General features: G+C 44.1%; 2 protein-coding genes across 6 annotated transcripts in view; both read right to left on the reverse strand.

Annotated features, from left to right (window-relative positions):
• The window catches only part of LOC126545612 (lon protease homolog 2, peroxisomal-like), a 101,039-nt gene extending 95,923 nt beyond the window's left edge, over positions 1 to 5,116 (reverse strand). Inside the window, exon 1 of one of the 4 annotated variants that reach the window (XR_008608688.2) lies at positions 4,355 to 5,114. Coding sequence is in view for 3 of the 4 variants with exons in the window: in XM_055061888.2 (XP_054917863.1) it covers positions 4,355 to 4,545 (191 nt within the window). In the remaining variant the exon portion in view is untranslated. Of the gene's footprint in view, positions 1 to 4,354 lie in introns of all 4 variants that reach the window. The other 3 variants (XM_055061888.2, XM_050193532.3, XM_055061889.2) reach the window with 3 other exon arrangements.
• A 5,477-nt stretch (positions 5,117 to 10,593) lies between these two features.
• LOC126545609 (retinoblastoma-like protein 2) overlaps positions 10,594 to 20,118 on the reverse strand; it is a 118,534-nt gene continuing 109,009 nt past the window's right edge. For both annotated transcript variants that reach the window (XM_050193527.3, XM_050193526.3), the window contains 2 exons: positions 13,579 to 13,746; positions 10,594 to 13,219 (listed from right to left, as the gene is read on the reverse strand). In XM_050193527.3, the coding sequence (XP_050049484.1) occupies positions 13,037 to 13,219; positions 13,579 to 13,746 (351 nt within the window). In that variant the 3' untranslated portion in view covers positions 10,594 to 13,036. The remainder of the gene's footprint in view (positions 13,220 to 13,578; positions 13,747 to 20,118) is intronic.

Genomic DNA, 20,118 nt, shown 5'->3' on the forward strand with positions numbered 1-20,118 from the left:
TATTATGTTATATATATATATATATACATATATATAATCATTGTGACAAAGCCAGAAAGTCAAGTTGCTTTTTGCATGCATACACCCACTCTATATATTGATGTCAATGCACTTCTTAAGAGGAAGCTTTAGCTTGGTTATGGTACGATAGCTCAGGGCAAACTTCGATGCCACCTAGTGAAATACAGGTAAACTGCAGAATTGCTTTTATGAGAAAACCGGTGAACTGCTTTAAAGTAAATTTCTTGCATTTGAGACAAAATCAAATTACAGTGAGTGCAGGACACAAAATTTTGATTTAGTCTGTAATTTTAAAAAAATATATATTCCAGAAATTCCAAAAATATATTCCAGAAATAAAAAAAGCAAAGCCAGTTCCATGCAGTGAAAGCTGTCAAAACAACGAAGCTGGTGATCGTTTTTTCAAGTTTGAACTCGTGTTTAGCGTGATTTTCATGAAAGTCTTTTGTCTTGTTGCTGTTTTGCTAGATTCGAGCTTCGGTCTGGATTGCGCACACTCTTCAGTTGCATGAAGTGGTGATCAAACCACAGCATCCTCCATGGGAGGAATCTTTCTGCATCAACGTCCCTGCTCAGCCAGCTACTCTCGAAGTTGGAGGTTAACTTGCCTCTGCTGGCGCTTGGCATGGGTTGCCTTCTCTTGAAAGTGGGTGTTGGCTTGCACTTCCCATTTTCTATCTTCAGTGGTAGCGGCTTCCCTCCGCTGGTGCTTCGCTTGAGCTTCTCGCTCTCGAAGCTTAGGATTTGCATGACATCGGTGCTGCCGCTCACGCCAAGCAGAACCCATGGGGCAAAAGGGCGCGTGCCGGCGGAACACCTGCTTCTATACCTCTCTCCTCCCCCCTCCCCCGGCCTGCACTCTGAATGGTCCGCTCCCATCCTGCAGGGGCCCCGCTCCTACTCTCGGCACACCCTCTAACAGTGAGCTCTGGAACCTGCCCCCTTGTGTGACACCGGGCGCCGAACGGCGAAGGCTAGACTTAGAACAGCTCCGCTGTTAAAAAAGTTGAAGCACTAAGTTTACGAATTCGTAACTCCGCATCAAAAACAGATATTGCAGTTATGTAAATTGCACGTGTTAGAGCATCTAAAGCAGATAAATTTGACACACGAATTCACAGCTTATATAAAATAATTACATAGTGTACAATGGTTTTGCAAAAAATCGTACTCTCAAATTAGTGGTATATCTTGGAGCGATGTATGATATATCGACCCTTTTCATGGAGCAGTTCTAGAGAAATGAGATGGTGCTTTCGGCAGCACGTGCACTTCGCCTCAGCAACTGCGCACGAGTACGAAACCATTACCGCTTCCACTTTGCTTCTGTGCGATCAGCTGTTGGAAATGCAACTGAGCTTTCGCTAACGCACTCTGCTCCAATCATGCCGGATTGAATCGTGTGGATTGAAGACGTGTGCAGTAGTTGGCTGCAAAAATAGTGACTGGCATACTAAGGAATAGAATTAATCTGTGCAGCCAAGTCCACGAACCGTTGCTGCAGCTGTCTGTACATGTTACCGCCATTTCGAGATATACGGCTTTCTTCAGGGATACAGAAGTTTGCTCATCCGTCAGCGTTGTATTGATAACCTTCAAAAAGAGTGCTTCAGCCCAGAACGTTGGCACGAGTGAGTACCGCTCATTAAACAATGATAAAGGGAGTAGCAGCGCTTCCTGTCGTAGCACATTTCGCGCACAATATCTACACACACATCTACCCCAACTGGCATGGAATCTCACGCCCATTCTACCGCCAACATGTCAATATGTGAATGGGCGCACACTTGAATAGATGCGCACCATATACGTACAATAAATGACGGACTACACTGATAGCGCACGAATAGTCGAAACTGAATGTTTCGTGACAGTCCACAAGAGTAAGTGAGTTACTAGCGATAATACTTCTTTACTACAAGGTATTACAATGTACAAAACGGCTACGTTTCAAACCTTGCGCGCAGCAAGAACAAACCTATCGGAACTGAGCACACCCGCGAGCGATTAGGCAGAAATAATCAGACAATGACCGCACCAAGGAAATTTACTGAGTTAGGAATGTGACAAGCCGCTGCTTCAAAATATTTGGCAAATAAAGAACGAAGAGCAAAACATACTAATCCTGATTCAATTCATAAGTAAGCACCATATATGCTGCTCGTGACATTTCGACGTAGCTTAATCAGCTTCCAATGCGCTTTTGCATGTTTTCTGAAGCTGTGGACAAACCTTCATATCATCCCCCCAGTCACAGTCTACGATATCTCCACAGAGGTTTGCTAAGCCGCACTGGCGTCATACACACACATTGTAAACGCAGAGGCAATGGAGCCAGTTGAGGCAAGCAATGGACATGATCAAACATGGCAGTGCCCACGGGGTGACCATAAATAGGGTCAATAAATTGTGTCTGCTTTAGACGTATTGCTAGGTGCAGCTGAAAAAAAATGATATTTTTTATTGCTTAGTTACAATGTTGTGAACTGCACAGTTGCATTTTATTTTATCCTGCAATATTAAAAAGTCTTTCTAAAAATAAGCAACGACATTTTCCTTTTTTTTTTTTAATGCAACATGCAACATGCTTGATTTGCCTCCAATGGCTCAACGGCAGAAGTTGGCTAGACTTAAATTTCTTTTTTTGTAATCAAAAGGCCACTTCAATATTGAAACCACACCCTATCTTGCTCCCAGGCAGGCTAGAAACGTCAGATCAAGCAATCATTGCATGTTCTCAATTCCAAAAGCATATCTGGACATGTACGCTTATTCATTTTTTCCGCGAACAATTAAGGAATGGAACAGTTTGCCGGTGTCTGTTTTGCAGTCGAGTAGCATTAAAATCTTTGAGGAACGGGTTAAAAACCTTTTATGAAATTGAATCTTAGTGGTGCCGTGCAAACATTGACACACTATTCTAGAAATACATACAATAGTCTTTCTTTTATGCTGCTTCCAATATCACTGTCACAATGTTAGAAACATGTATTTCTTAGCCAAACTATTGTATTTGTATTTCGTTATTTGTTTTGCATTGTATTTCCAACATTCATTGCTTCATGTCCTATTTACGTTTGTAAAGTGTTTACATTTTTTACGCTTTGTGCAAACCTGCTGTACCCACCCTGTTACGGCCAAGACGGCCAACAGTATTTGAAAATAAATATCAAAATACGTGCAGTTTTCGCTGAGAAAAAGCGATTTCTCTGTTCCCTTGTATTTAGACATATAGAAGTCTCCAAGCTAAAGTTTCCTTTTCAAACAACTCTTTATTATGTGCCAACGTGTTGGCGGGAGCCAAGCCTTCTTCAAAATAAAAAAAAATTTTACCGGATAGGGGGTCCGTTTTTTTATACTACTTTCCATTGGTGAAAAAAAAAATATGATAGAAGAAAAAATAAAGGATTCATGACGACACTCATTGAAGAGTTCGAGTAGAAAGGCAGGGGAAATAAGTATAGGGGGTCGGTGTTTTATACTACTTTCCATTGGTGAAAATATATATATATATATATATATATATATATATATATATATATATATATATATATATATGATCGATAGAAGGAAAAATAAAGGATTTGTGACGACACTCATGGAAGAGTTCGAGTAGAAAGGGAGGGGAAATGAGTATGTCATGTCACGGCACACCACATAAACCCTTCACTAACTTTAACCTTGCGGTAATCGAAGACATTTCATCCCCATTCACGTCGCGTATATGTATGCATGTGTGTGTGCGCGTGTGAATGTATGTAAACAAACAATTTATGGCTGCGCCTCTGCTGCACGCATTCAAGGAAACCAAAAAATTAACGAAAGCATGCCTGCGCCCGCGTTTGTAAACACATCCAAGCGTATTGCCGCTTCAGTTTCCTCAATGAGCTGCGCGCTCAAATGCGGTAAAATGGAACAGGAACTCCGGCATCAGCTTTCACAGAAATATTGCGTCAACTGCATGACGAACATACTATCTTGCGCCTCGGTCCTATACACATTTCACCGAAATCTACTTTACAAATACTCACAACTGGAGATAATATAGAAACCGTCTGCTGTGAACCACTGTATCTGCTTTATGCTGGCGCCCACCTCGCAATGTAACATGCATTTCGATGTGGTAACTTTATAAAGAGAAGAAACACTTCGTCAAAGAAACAAGAATTACCTTTTATGTTTCCGCTATCACAGTGTGAACTTTAGTTATTTAGTGCGCCAACACAATTGGGGTCGAGCGCGTAGCGTCGTTTCTGACACAGCATGTAAATGCAGACAGAAGAATGAAACTACGTGGTGCGATGCCAGCGACTGGAATTCGCAAATCACTCACTTCTTGTGCGATGACACTGGTATTCGTATCGAAGCTCCTGGAAAAAGAACTCCATCGATCAAAAGCAAAGGCAGCCTTCGGGGAAGTTTCGCTGTTGGCGTCGCCATTTTCACGGTGGCTCCATAGAATAAAGAACCAACTCCAGTGGCACTAGTGGCGCCACCGCCACTAATTGCGGGAACTTTAAACATAGGTTTCCGTTTTTACTCAACTAACGGTGGTTAGAAACGACCAGCCGCACTTAAACATGTTCTGTACGCACCGTGACCCCACAGAACTGCCACTCAACGTTTGCACAAAACCTTCCCAGTAGTATATCCGGTTTTGTCATTACGCGTCGCTTAAAATAGGTAGAACGGGTGAAACAGTTGGCTTCGGCGTTTTGGTGTGCGTCGTTTTCAGGAGTGCCGCAGGGGTCGTTGATGCTAACCCGCATGGCCTGACCGCTAAGAGCGAAGCGGCTGACCCCGCCCGAGCGGCCTAGACTTAGCTTTGCGGAAGGAAGGTGGAACTTGTTTGCGGACCAAGCGAAGCTCCTGTCCGCCGAAATAGAGGCAATGAGAAAAGATCAGGCCAGTGCACCCTGACGAAACCGGTCCTGCGATAGGTGGATGAAAACACTGAACAGCGGGACTGGAAAGCCGAAAAGCGCTTGTTTTTCTTCAAACGATGTTCCCTGCGATAGGTTTAAGAAGGAGGGTGAGCTGTGTTCTACACCTCACGCCGTTGTTACGGGTTACGTCAGAAGTGACTTAGCATAGCCACCGCCGCTCCTCTTATCGCAGCCTTCGATAATCAAGATGCCCTTGGCTGTCGTTGCCACACGCACACTAAGCTACGAGGGGCCAGGGCTGTAACTGTTTACTCACTAAAGCCTAAAATTGCACTAACAGTGTGTCATGGCAAAATAAGTAAGAACTACCTTACATGCTGAAACTGATATCCACCCGTCTACTCTGCCACTTGTAAGCTAAAGTGGCAGCACTGCATAATCAAATATGAGCCATGAGTATAGACAAAAATGGTAATGTAGGAGACTGTGTAGTACACAATATTTTGTGAATAAATTACAGAAACATTGTGTTCTTAAAGGGACTGACAACTGGCCAGAATGTGTTGTTAGACGCTGGTGGAAATTAAATGACCATGATTTATAGTGATTGAATCCAGCACACTGTTCGCGATTTAGGGAGGAATTATATTTTTAAATTGGCTAAGAAAATCTTAAAAACCAGTAAGCGACGAGGCCTGGCGGTGAAATCTTGGTACTTCGGACGTAGTCTGAGATTACTGTACATAAGCTCGCTGTTATTAAGTACAATACTATTGTTTAAAATTGCAGTTGGTATATTATTACACACTTGCGCATTATTCTATGCTTCGGAAATCAAAGGCACACGCGTGTATACGGCAACACGCTGAACTGCGCATCACGTGTAAAAGCGTCGTTTCGTTTTCGATCAGATTGGTTTCGTTCCGACTGGTTAAGGGGGGACGTGGCTTTGAAAATCAACTTCCTTATTTCTTCATGGATTTTGATGAAAATTGGCACAAATGTTTAGAATGTCTAATGTCTCCCTGATGCTTCCATAAAAGTTTCAGAGCGATATCTTGAGAACATTTTATTCAATTTTATTGAGCAGAATTTTTCTCCCTCTTACTTTCTGGAGAGCCTGGGGAACTTAAAAAACCTGATAGAAGGCTTGTTAAGTATTGACTGCATAGCTAAATGCGTGCTGAAGGTCGTGACAAATTTTTCGCAACACAAATTTTTTGGAGCGCCATATTTTATGTTACCTTCGCATCAAGCACACTTTTGGAGTAGACGAATAGCCATATTGTAAACTTACAAAGGGCCAAGATAAGAAAGCGAGAATGTCACGACCTGCACTGCAGCCCAAAGAACGTGACAAAAGAAACGGAGTAAAAATATGTTAAACGGTAACGAAGAAATCAGCTCCAGAAATTGAGCAGAAAGGCAGAAAAACAGTTTTAAGAAAACGGCTCTCAAAGTTTGACCTTCTCTTCAGTTCTGTAAAAGGCACCAAATTTGTAGTCTTTGGGGTGTTTTGTGCACGACCTACTGAAATCCAGACCTGCACAGATCTCCCTCCTCCAGCACGCGTGCCTTGTCTAGTTCGCCCCTTTTGCCGCTAGGGAAAGAACGTACGAGCAGAGTGGCGCTAGTTATAACCTGTTTGCTGTCGTCTGCTTCCGTGATCTGTTCAGTGCTTGTCTTGCCATTTCGGCAGGCACAAAGAGCTTGTATTGGCGGTAAATGAATAAATTCACATATATACAAAAGAAAACATATTTGCGAATGCTTTGCGTTTGAATAGTGAAACTAGAAGAGGAGGAGCGGTGCAAGAAATGTAAACAACGAGCATAGGTGGCAGCTGCAATGCTAGATCGACGGCATAATTTTCCCTTTCCTAGCCTCAGTAAAAGACTGGAAAAATTGTTTAAAAAGATTCATACGATAATCTAGCTTTTTTTAGTTGATTACAGATAGATTAATGTCATAGATGACATTAGGATTTACTCCTGTGTGCTGTAGTGAAAGGCAGATGATCTGGTAAAAGTATAGTAAAAGTATTCACGAGTAAGTCCTCCGCCCGATATGTGCAATAGGCTGATCGATTCTGTTTCAAGGGAAGGTGAGCATATCGTTGGATGTCTAGCTCAGTAGAAAGCTTGCAAAAAATTAAGCGATCCCAGTGCTTTAAAATGTGCTGCACTGCAGGCCTTAAATCGTGTCACGGAACTATTTTCAAACTGTAAAGATAGCTTTTCTGCGTGGTACGGCGGCAGCATAACGGTGGTGCTTAAGATACGTACGCAGTGAAGCTGTGTGCGTAATTCACTTTTTGAACTCACGACGCATTCACGGACAACTTTTAAGAGTTAAAATGAGTGGTAATCGTTCTGTCGTCGAACATTACAGTGGTTTCATGTTCCTAAAGAGCGCAGAAACGAATTTTACAACGTTGTTGCAAATGGGTCGCAAGCCCCAAGGGTAGCGTTGGCCTGGCGGCCTGGGGCACAGCTGGAAGCATCCGAAGGTCCTGGCAAAGGATGAGTCGACTGCTAACAGAACAACTTGTTTATTCTAGCATCGCAAAAGAGCGGCCGGTCAGGTCGACCGAAGTGGAGAGACGGGAGACCACGTTACTCGACGGAAGAAATCGGAGCCTCTCTCAGCGTCCGTGGGCTGCTGCTTTTATACCCTCGGAGTCGAGGGCAAGAAGGAACGGCTCGGGATGAGGCGCACGTGATGGCGCAGCGCGAACACGTTGAGACTAGAGGGTGACGCATCCGCCGGGCCGGCGCCGGTCAGACCTCCTCGCTTCACAGTTGGGGAGCTCCTCTCCCCGGCTGCCGCGCTTTGACAAGCGTGGGCACCAACATGCACACACACACACACATGCACACACGAAGACACGTGGCATTGAAACATGCCTGGACGCGCATGGCAGGAGGCGTTGCGGCAGCGCTGAACGGGCCAAAATGTCCGCCGCTTTGAACGAAGCCCCGGCGTCCGTTGCATCCGCACCGGCTATACCGCGCGTCGTAGGCGAAACGTAACAGACCGCCCCGCCGGGAGAAGGAGATCCCGATGGTCAGGGGACTGCATCCGCTGTCCGGAGGGATGTCGCTCGATGATGCTCGTAACCGAAGTCGGTCGTCCCTCGGCGTTTCTTGAGCGCAGCGCACAGAGAAGGCCTCGTTCTCACGTTCAGGTTCACACAGGACACTGCAAAGTGACTTCGGGAGAGTTGCCATTTTAGTTCTCGTTCCCAGCAAGCGTTAGAACTCGTCACGATTACCAAAGCACCCCGCAATGAAAAAAACAGCCCTGTTGCCAGGCATTGCTGACCGCACACAGCCGGAATCTCTCACGCGCCGGCCGAACAAAAGTATCCTGCAGGTACGTAAATGAACCTACGAAACCACGTACACATACTTTCACGCTGTCAACACCTGAAACTTTGGTAATTACGCGCGTGTTTGAGTACACCGCGTGCTTGCGTCGTGTTTCAGCAACACGAACTCTCAACGCCGCGCGCTTTACGCCTTAAATACGCCTTGAATAATGGTCCTTTTCTCTATTTCTTCCGCAATTCCAACACGAAATTCTAAAGGCCAGTTACCGACTGACGAAGAAAGATCTCAATTGAAAAAACTGCACCGCAGGGCTCGAGGAAACTTTTCTGCGGATTTCCTCCCGTAGCGTGTTAGCCGTCGTCTGCTACGGCAGGCCCACCACCGGCGGCGCCACCGTCGAAGCCGCGCCGAGCGGAGGAGGAGGGAAGTGAATGGCGCTACTTTGGGAGATTGAGGGGCTTTAGCTCGGACCCGCGCGCTCCGCAGCAATACTAAACAATCGTTAGCACGTTAGCATGATTCCGCCAAAGAGGGCAAAATTTCCCGCGGATATTCCTTCCTCCATTGCCATGGCTCGGTACATTGCGTACAGCGTTGCATGCGCGTTCATTTCACGAACTTTAGTTCCTCCTGTCCCACCTGGCCACAGCAACATGCGGTAGAGCATGGTCCAGATAACGCAGCGCAACAAAACAAGGAGACCAACGCAAACCTGCCCGCACGGCGCCTTTGCCGCGGTGCGAAACCTACGGAGCAACACGTGTGAGCGCACAAAACAATAACAAAGCCGCCATTGTGGCCCGAAAGGCGGGGCAGTACAGGCGGGCCACTACAGCAAAGAAATAAAAAAAAAGCAAAACAAAGAGCCTTCTGCGTCATTTCCTCCACACTTTTCTCCTAGCGCGCGGAAGGGGTAGGGGTAGGGCCTCTCCTCAGTTTCCTTCCTCCATGGAGGCAGCAATGGGAGCGGTTGACCCGGCATGGGAATTATGGGAAGTACTATCGGCGTCAAATGAAAGTTGAACAGCGGAGCGCGTGGCCCAAGCACAAGTTAAGGCTAAACCCCATTAGCGCGATTTCGTGCGCGACAGCGACGAGCGACGGGTTCGCGCGACGGATCGGGCCGTCGCTTGAACAGATCGCTCGGTCTTGTCGCGCGATCGCTCGGTTTTGCAAATCTAGAATTCGTCGCTCGTCGCCCGGAAGTGCTATGAGCGACTAGCCAATAGCGCAAAGCCGGAACTGGATGTACATAACTCCAGTACTTCCGATTGTCGCACGGAACGAGCAAACGATTGAATTTTTATACGTGCAAGGATAAGAACCTACTGCAAGACTTTCAGGAATAATTAGGCTGCTTTTTACAGTAAAATACATCAACTTAAGTTAATAAAGCACGCGTCACGCTAGTTTCGGCGCCTATATTGCTGCCCTCATACCGGCAACACTGGGGAGACGTCGCTCGAAGTCATCGCTCGCATGGGGTGCAACTTGTAGGCGACGAGCGAACGCGACAGCCATCTCCATCGCGTCGCTTGTCGCTGTCGCGTGCAAGATCGCTTGCATGGGGTTTATACTTTAAGATATAGTGCGCGCCGTCCAGTCATCACCATTGACAGGCGCGCACATCCGATTTGGCCGCACGGCGCGATCCCCCTCTAGTGAGATAATTTCGCTTCTGTTCTGGTTCTTACATTTGAAAGGGAGGATATAAAAATAAAAACGAAGCTAAAATATTGCAGTTTACGGCGAGTCTTGTCGCACAGATCGCCGAAGCCACAGGTGCTGTCAGCGCGAATAGCGGTGCGCGTGGTGCAGTTTGCACCGTCATCGCCCGCACCGCGCGGGCGAATCTACCTGGCGATGACGGTGCACGGTAGGCCAACACCCTCTTGGCCGTGCGCAGCCGGCGGGCGAGGAGAATCGTGGAGGAAAGCGCCGTGAGGAGGAGAGTGTCGCTACTTTCAAATTATCAAGGGGCTTTACATACCACTAGAGTTACTGTACATACCACAGCGCAGCAGCGCCAGATTTCCCTCTAGGTAATGTAGTGAAAAACTCTATGCGATGGCGTATGCAACATCACCACTCTCCCAGTTCGTTGGCGGGAGATTTGAAATCCGATAAATGTATTCGGACCCTTCAGATAAAATTTTCTCGTAAACTAAGTATTTTCTTGGCACGAAACAAGCGTTGCGAGGTTTCTGGAATGGTATTTAAACAGTCCACGTCGACTTCGTATTTGCCTTTAGTGTCCCTTTAACATATTGCAGCAGCCACCACTTTGCAGGCAACTCTGAAACAACTGTGCATACCTCATTGGCAGAAGTTAAAAAAGCCAAAGTGGTCTCAAATCATACAATCCAACACTGCACTTTATTTTCACCATTTGCATAAGACTTTCCAAGCAAACGATGATAATGAAACAAAATGTTCAGCAGCCTAATGACACAACAGGCATGAATGGATGGTACACAATCTAATTCAGCATGGCCAAATTGTGGCTCATAACCAGGAGAAAGAAAAAGAGGCATGTGTATATATATTTATATTTGTAAACATACATATATATCTGCATTTAAACTGGTATATCTACCCCACTGGGAAATGCAGATGAACAGCAGCGAATTACGATGAAAAAACCAAGAAGAGTGCACGAGTTGTGGGAATGTGACCACAGGTAGCAGAAATGCCCTGTTCCTAGTGACAACCACATCTGACAAGGCATATTTTTCACTTCTACAAAAGGTTAATCCTGGGATCACCTCGAAAGCATTGCAGGCACTTCTGATGGCACAGCAGCAGCAGGTCACAACAGCTTTGTTTGCTCTTAAATCAACAGGAGCTTCCTTTTTAACCATCACAACACACGACTATGAACAGTTGAAGCTACAGTGCATCCATCATAGGACAGGCAGCCAGCACTCACGGACTACAACGTAATAGGCAACATGAGGAGGGGGAAAAAAATGGCTATACACCACAAATACAAAGCCTTGGAATCTGAGTTATCCACAAGGCAGAACAATCACTTTACTGTTTACTTAAAGCATGCATAGGGACATGGTCGTAAAGGCAACACCAGGTCAAACTCAGACTGAACACCTCATGGTAACAGTAGTAGTTTTGGTGCCATGATCAAGCTATCGAATTAAGGGGAACACAAACTCAACCTAAGCTTGACCACAACATAATACAGAAATTAATGTTGGGGCACAAAATACAGATGATACCAGTTTCCATACGGGTACTAGCACAATTAAAACAGTTTTCTGCTGCATAAAAACCTGACAAAGTATGCATGACACAAATTTGCAACACTACAAATGCAAGCGAAACTTGGAACACCAGTAGAAGTTTCCCAGTGCTTGCCTGGATGCCTTGTCTAGTACTCAATATCATAAGCAAACTTTTGAATATTGAAGAAAATGTATGACCAGCTGCTACACCACTAAAACAAGACCATACAAACCAGTTAAAAAAGACAGCATTCCTGCACAGTATGGTAAAGTGGTAAAGATAGAGGAACCAGCAGCGTATCTGGAACATGTATTTACATATGGACGAAAAGGCAAAACATAGGCTACTACATTTCTTTTTCTTTACACAACTATATGTGCTTGAAAAATGTAGTGGCATGTGATGCATCATAAGAACAAGTGGAAAACAGCACTCATGCTAAAGGTGTAGCATAAAATGACCAGCCATGCAGGTTTTTGCATCTTCTAAAACATGTCTGCATTTACCTTTTACAGTACAATTACACAAACCTGCACATTTATTATATATATAGATATATATCTAAAAATGCAGTAAGAAATTATTTTGATGCTACTAAGCCATTAAAATATTTTGTTACAGTTATCTGTGCACTCAAAATGACTGCGAGTTACAAGTTAACATACAATGTGATGAAGAAAATGAATGCTTGGGAGAAATATACCCTTGTATGAGACAGAGGTACATATATTTTTTTGTCAACATGACATAGGACAAACATGGCGACACACTTGCAAAGTACAAAACAAACACAGGCTTTAAGCTATAGTTAAATGGCAAAATAAAGTGAATATGCCATACATTCTCGAAGCTTTGTAAGTTTAGAATAAAACAATAAAGATTTAAATCTAAATAAGCATAAAATATTACAACACTTCCTCATGCTGGTCAACAATTTAATCTCTTGGAGACTCAAAACTTAAGATAGCATGACAGACTCGACCAGGAGAGACAACAATAGTACTACAAGTGCATATCGTAAATGTTAAACATAGCGCAAGAAACAAAAGCTTGCACACATTAGTGCAATGAGGCATTTTGTGTGGCTGCATAGTGATAAATGATGATGCACCACACAGACACTGCAGTGCTCAGTGCAGAAGCATTTCAAGCAAATGGAGCTTTTGTTTCTGAAATGTTCTAAAAAAAAAAAAAAAAAAACACACACACACACAAATAGACTACGCTTCCTCCTGTGAAAGCCACTGAGATGCAAAAATTATGAAATCTACTCACACAACAAGACTGACCACTCAGCTTTCACGCTTCTCATTTCAAGGATAACTCCATTTACATGCCCCGGCACATGTAGTTGGTGCAGCCATTTTTGCACAATGCTCAGGCAGAGCCTGCACACTGTCAATGCAGTCACATGTGCCCAAGAACAGTCCCCAAATGTGTAAATGAAAGCAACAGTGAATGAGAAAACAGATGAGGGATGCCAGTCTATCAGAAAATGAAAATGACAGTGCTTTAAATATATAATGGCAGAAAACTTCGTCTTCCCATTCCCTCCCTTCAGTTGTCTGCGCTGCTGCCTCCACCACAGACGTCCTGGCGCTCTTTCATGACTGTTTGAATCTTCTTGAAGAAACACCGCTTTGTGGCAGGGGAATCATCTTCAGAAATATCATCCTCATGCAAGATGCGCTTGCTCACATTCTCGCTGCTCTGAACCATACGATTGATGACACGCAGATCCTGCAGTTGTTAAATGAAAATGAATAACCTAATCACCTCTCTATGACTAGTAAAACATCAAAATGCAAACGACACTTCACCTCTCTATGATAAAAAAAAAAAACATCAACATACACACGACACTTCAATTTCTAGCATCTAACAAAGCTCATACACTAAAATTTGAGCTGGTAGAGAGTCTGGTCCTTCTTTCACACTATGTATAATAACACTGAAATGATTCTTAGAAATTTCAGTCATACTTTAGAGCAAGGAAACTGTCACTAAGTACCAAGCCTGCTGGATAAGTACAACAGCAAACAAAAAAGAACGAAAGAAGACAGAGAAAAGGCTTTTACTGCGATTAACAGCTACCTCACCTTGGCTGGACTTTGGCTAAAGTGATAAGTATGGTGCTTGGGTGACACAGGATAGCAACCAGCTTTCAGTGGTGACACAAAAACTTTTCTGTTGTGGGACACCTGCCGCCGTGGTGAGTTGACCACACATTTGGCTCGAGGCAATGGTGTCAAGCCAACACTTTCATTCTGAAACAAACAGCAATTCTTCATTATTACAAACACACATACAATCCTCTTGTCATTTCACATGCTGCAATTCACTGCTTTCAGCTTTTCATGCAGCAGCCATATGAATTTTATCAGAAATCAGTGATGTGACTGGTCCAAGCAACTTCGGAGCAACTTTTTGAACAGCTAAAACCTCATTTTGGAGCAGACTTGTACGTAACATCATTAATTAGATGTAATCAATTACATTTACTGGTAATTCTATAATTTATCAATTACTTTGCTTGATAACGCTAATTGTAATTCAATTACTTTTTTCAGTAACTGATTACATGTAACCAGTTACTTTATTGATAAGACAAGCTGTAACAGGTGAAGCAACTTTGAGAATCCAAATTTGGCGAAAACTACAGCCCGAGGTCCTGCCACGCAGCAGCCTCGCAAATGCGTCTGTACAGACAGGCGAACCTGGGGGCTTAGTGTTTGTTTCCTCACTGAACCGGTGTTCATATGTCTCAATAGCAAAGGCCGCTTAGGACGATAATGCCAGGATATTACACATGAACATTGTTTCTTTTTCCCAGCTTTTCATTAGCCCAACCGAGAGGTGCTGCGCTTCATAGAAGACCAAGAAAGTACTAAGTATTCGCAATCTTCTGCACAAGATTCATAAACATTACACCACCCCCTACTGCCCAGAGAGAGAGGGATACAAGGAAGGCAGGGATGTCAACCAGTCAAGAGTCTGGTTGGCTACCCTACGCTGGGGGAAGGGAGAAGGGGAAGAGAGAGAAGGTATAGAGGTGTGCACATACCAGCGTGCACATAAAGCTAGCTGGCTAACCTCCCTCTCTTTTCCTCTCTTTCTCCTCAAGTGAGTTTTCAGTGTTGCGGCTGAAGTCTTCACAACAAAAACCAGAGACAATGAGCAAAAATTTTGTTAAAAAGCATTTGTTAGTGCAGACACGCAATGTATGAAGGGCTGCAAAGGATGCACTATAGTGCCAGGCCAGCTCTTACTGTTTAATGTATCTATGCAATGGAAATATAACTTCAGCGGAAAATAGTGAAGTGATCAATTACTTTTGAGTAATTCCTCAGTAACTTTCATGGGGTCAGTAATTGGTAACTGTAATCAAATACATTTTTTAATAAAGTAATTGTAATCGGTAACTTTTTCCTATAACGTGTACTTGTATAATGTGTAATTTGCTGCTTTGAAGCAGCGCATTGCCCTTTTAGAGCAGTTACTATCCACACATTTTCAAGCCCAAATATTTTGTCTAGCTAGAGCAGTATTGCCATGTTCCCAAACAAGAATCAGCATATGCACAAGTGAATGCATGCGTTTGTCTAGGTATACCAAAGAATAAAATTCACTTAATGCTTTTCATTTTCCCATGTAGAGCCCTTAATTTCTTCTGTCAATTGATGGACAAAATCCTTAGGCTCATGGTTCCTTGCAGTTCGTAGAATGCAGGACTAATTAAACATATGGGCCTTTATGTCTCAAGCCAACTCTGTGAACATGAAGGTTGACATAATGGAAGGCTTCAGATTAAATTTTAAAAGTGCTTTAACATGCATTTCATGAATGTACACGCGTGTATTTGAATTCTACACACTCTGGTGCCTGGTTTCTGATACCGAGATTCGATATCGCAAGTAAGAGGGGCTGAATTCACATAGCTTTTCATTAGTAAATGCTCTTTGCCACTGGCTGGCCACCTTTGCTTATATGCCTAGTACCAGGATCGGCTGGAATTTTTTCAAAAAAATTCAACTTTAAGAGCTTTTCCTGCAGCACCGAGTACACATTGTAACTGTGCATCTACGAACTTGCAGTTGCTGATTAGTCATGCGGTTTCACTCAAGTAGGATTCTTATTCCTCCCTTTGGCTAGTGACTACAAGTGCCAAATTCCTACTGCGCTGCTTCGATGCATCTGCCTTGATCCTCCTCCTTTACCTGCCTTGTGGTGCCCCTTACTGTGCAAGCACCACGATACTGCAAGCCCCGGAAAAACCCCGTCTCTTGGCTATGAAACCATTTAGCAGCAGCGACAGCATCATGTACACACCGTAACAGTCCATCTACAAATTTGCAGTTGCTGATCAGCCGTGCAGTTGCACTCAAGTCGGATTTTGTTCCTACCTCTGGCTGCCAACCACAAGTGCCAAATTCCTACTGTGCTGCTTTAAAGCACCTGCCTTCATCATCGTTCTTCACCTGATCTGCAGTGGCCCTGACTGCGAAGCACCAGTACACTGCAATCCCCAGATAAACCCAGTCCCCTGGCTACGAAACCATTTTGGTGGCGGCGGTGGCGACAGTAGCAGCGGTAGCACCATGTACACATCGTAACTGTGCATCTACGAATTTGCAGGTAAATGCACTGGTTTAGTTTCCTCAGTTAGTCTTTGTTCATGCCGCAGTTTCTGCTGCTTCTGCTGCCACTGCCACTCCTGTCTGCATATGTACTCCACATCACTGAAGTGTGATGCCAAACTACTGCTATTGCGATGTCGGACACATGCCCTTCGTGCATGCCCTTTGTGCATATTGCCATAAGGGAGCAAATATAAAGTGCACCGAATGTGGTCATAAATACCACTTCACTAAATGCACTGAACTGACCAAAAATCCTACAAAGGAAGAAATGAGACTGCCAGAAAAGTTTAGCGTTGTCCAACATGCCGCACTGAGCAACGTTCTGTTTTTAGTGAAGACAGCAATTCTGACACTAATATCAAAGTTATTCTTGCATCTATCAAACAAAGGCTTGAATGCTTACCTGCCCTGAAAATAACAGTAGAGAAAATGGAACAAGCTATCGGCTTTGTCTTGGATAAGTTCGATTTATTTGAAAAGAAGATAGACCGGCACGATACCAAGATAAAAGCACTCAAAACGAGGGTTGCAGAGCTGGAACAGATGGATGATAACAATGAAGTCGTGCAAGCGCAATTCCAGCGAGAACTGCATGAACTCGAATTCAGAAGTCGACGTCAAAACTAAGTACATGGAATTGTAGCAGCACCGGTTGAGGACCTAACTGCTTCATTAAACACCGTCACTAAAAAACTTGAGGTTCCACACATCATGCCATGTGATGCTGTTTCCGTTCACAGGATGCCCTCTAAGAGATAACAGTCCTGGCATAATAGCTTGATTTGCAAGACAAATGACAAGAGATGCATGGTTGGCAAATAAAAGTAAGCTGAAAGAGAGCACACCACGTGTGTACATTCAGGAAAACTTGACTCGGCATGATAGGGAACTACTTCAATCGATAAAGGCTGTGGCCAAAGAAAAGGGCTATCACTATGTTTGGCATCCGAGTGGCAAGGTCCCGGTGCGAAAAACTGATGGAGCCGGAGCCATACGTGTCAAGAGTACCGAGGGCTTCGAATGGCTGTAATGGACACACACTTTTACTTGCCACCTGAAGTGAACGCTGTTGTGTCAAGGTTATCACCTGTTTCTGTAAAATATATACACCAGAAGGCCAGGCCTGTTAGAAACAAAGTGTTCCCCTTAGAAGAGATGTTTGGCGAATTCAAAGTGCACAAATGACAAAGATGTTTTCAGGCTGGAGCAATACAACACACTCTAGCTAAACCGAATTGATGCCAGAGGGTTGCAGTATTGGTTCAGGAAAATATTGAATGTCAACTAATCAGGGTGTCTACTAAGTTGACATTTCTAAATTTCCCGAGTTTTACAGGTTTTCCTTTTTTCCTTAAGTGCCTTTGGAAAATTTTCTGAATGAGACAGAACTTTGTTATATGTCAAGACAGGCTGACACCATGTTGCCCGATGTTGCCACTCTCTAGTAAGCAAGCATGTTGAAACAAAAAATGACTTAATCCAGTTTGAATAGTAAGGTGTAATGTTTATTTTATTTAAGAAGAAAACAGAAGCAAGGTGTTAGTAAAATACACAACGAATAAAATATATTTGAAAAAAAAAATGGCAAAACCCATTCCAAATGGAGTCCAACATATTCAAATACCAATGAAAAGGAGATGCACACAGAAGCAAATATTTTCGAATATGAGCTATTTATATCAACTGATAGCAAGCTCAGTGGTATAAGGCCTGAACTTTGTCATAACTAAGATTCTCTCTCAGCAGTTGGAAAGTCAACCTCAACTGTCCTGACATACTCTCAGCCCGTACACAACACCTCAGTGATGGGTTGCACTGCTTTAAAGTTTATTTTGGTAAGGACAAGGGACACCTGCATCTCGGCATCAGCCAACACTTTGTTTTTTGAGTTCAAGCTTCTTCAAAGAAGCGGAGGCACGCTTCCTTTCCTGTTCATTCCTGAATGCATGGATCCTTTCTGTTCTCTTCCTCCTTCCACCACGTGCTCGCCCCAAGGGCCATTTGAAGCATCCTCTTGGTCAGTTGTACAGTCAACGTCCGATTTTTCAGACTCCCTAAGCGCCGCGAAAACGTCCTAAAAATTGGGCAGTCCGAAAAAATGAGTGCCTGTCTAACTGCCCTTAAGGGCTAAAATCACCACAGGCACGTCCAAAAAAGCTCTGGAGGCCTGCCAGTACATTTATCAGGTATATCGGTGCTCATAGTGTGACAGGAGGTGGGGATGCATGCACATATAATTAAGGAATACATACTGCGTCCCGTGACAATTGCCCCTTCCCACGCTTGTTAAGCTTCACCGCCATAGTTTGCGTATGCTTCACCGCCTAACATTGCAGTAATGAGGCGAAGCTGACTTTCAAGAACCGGCCTTAGGCAACGCGTTGTGTTTTCCGAGCTTCGAAGCCAATCTGGAAGATTACAACGGCGGAGTCAGTGCCACTGCTGACAGCGGCGAATTCTTTAAATGAAAAACACGGCACCGCACGGCAAGAAGCTTAATAGCGAAGGTAGAAGCAGCTAGGCCTCGCATTGCCACGGTGGTGGCTACGGCTGACAGAAGCTTTTGCGTGCTAGAGCGCCGGTTCGAGGCGGCGAGATAGTCAAAATTGCGACAGTGGTGGCTTTGATTAATGCCGTTTCGGACCTGCAGTCAAGGCAAAAAGTCCGAAATATCGGTCGGCGAAGTGTTCCTGCATCCCAAATTTCAGATGTTCTTGTACATTGACTCCATGGGGTACTTGGTGGTGCCGCGAGGCCATGCGAATTATCGGGCATGTCAGAAAAATCGGGCGTCTGGAAAATCGGTCGTTGACTGTACTCTGGAAACTCCTCAAGCCGACGACAAGGTGTTAAATATAATTTGTTACGATTCCTCTGTTACTGGAGCCAGCATTAGCATGACCTTCATTCACTTTCAATAAAATTACGGCGAATTTTTCCTGATAGAAGCACAAATTCCCTGAGTTTTCCCTGAGTATTTCCAGAATATTCAAATTCCCTGAGAATCCCCGGTTCTCCCAGTTCGTAGACGCTCTAACTAATTGAACGTTATTGCCTAATGGCGTTTGACTCTAAAGTGCTTACACTGCATGCGGACAAAACAGTACTTTTTGTCTCGTACCACCCACCGAAGGGCGGCATTACTAAGTTCCTGGAATTTTATGACCTTTTTCTAACTTTTATTACTGAAAATAACTTTATTTTGATTGCCGATGCACACGAAAAGAATACCATCTTTCTTTCCTAAATGTTGAACATCACAGACATAATTTGCTACTGTCTCGAGTGAACATGCTCCCCACACCGCCACAAGTTTCACGCCGCAACTTCGAAATTACAAGTCAATGGCCAAGAATTATAGGGAAACGATTTAGCAGATGAATTTAAAGACTGGCGCAAGCAGTGGCTTGCCAGTCTTTGAATACACGAGTACACCGAACAGTGACTATACTTCTGCAACATGTAACAGCTCGGGAAATATCTGTGATACAGAGCCTAAAAAACAGTACAGTTAAACACTGATATAATGAACTTCAATATAACAAAATTCTCAATATAACAAAGTATTTAACTTTTTATAGCCTCTTGTCCATAGAACATGCATGTAATTAGAAGCTCAATATAACGAAGTGTTTTTATGCGATTACAATATAATGAAATTTCGCTTCCACAGCAAAGAAAAGCCGAGCCAATAATTGGAAACTTCCGCGGACGTAGATGGCGGAATGATTGAGTTACAAGCGGCTGCTTGCAAATGCACCTCTCAAATCGCGCCGACAAGAGCGACTGCTAAAGTGAAGCTGCATCATGTTCCATAAGTCCAAGTACGATAACTTCCTATCGCGCCCCGTGCACTGTGATTTAAGCGCGAGTGAAAGCGTGCGAGGGTAAGAAAGAAAGATGGTGGTTTCACGTACGAGGGCCGCCTCCCCGTGCATGCAAAAGGAAAGAGGAGGATGGGAGGGAGTTCGCAGTAACGCGATCAAGTGCGCTTGTCTC

The sequence above is a fragment of the Dermacentor andersoni genome, chromosome 1 (assembly GCF_023375885.2).
Source record: "Dermacentor andersoni chromosome 1, qqDerAnde1_hic_scaffold, whole genome shotgun sequence".
NCBI lineage: Eukaryota > Metazoa > Arthropoda > Arachnida > Ixodida > Ixodidae > Dermacentor > Dermacentor andersoni.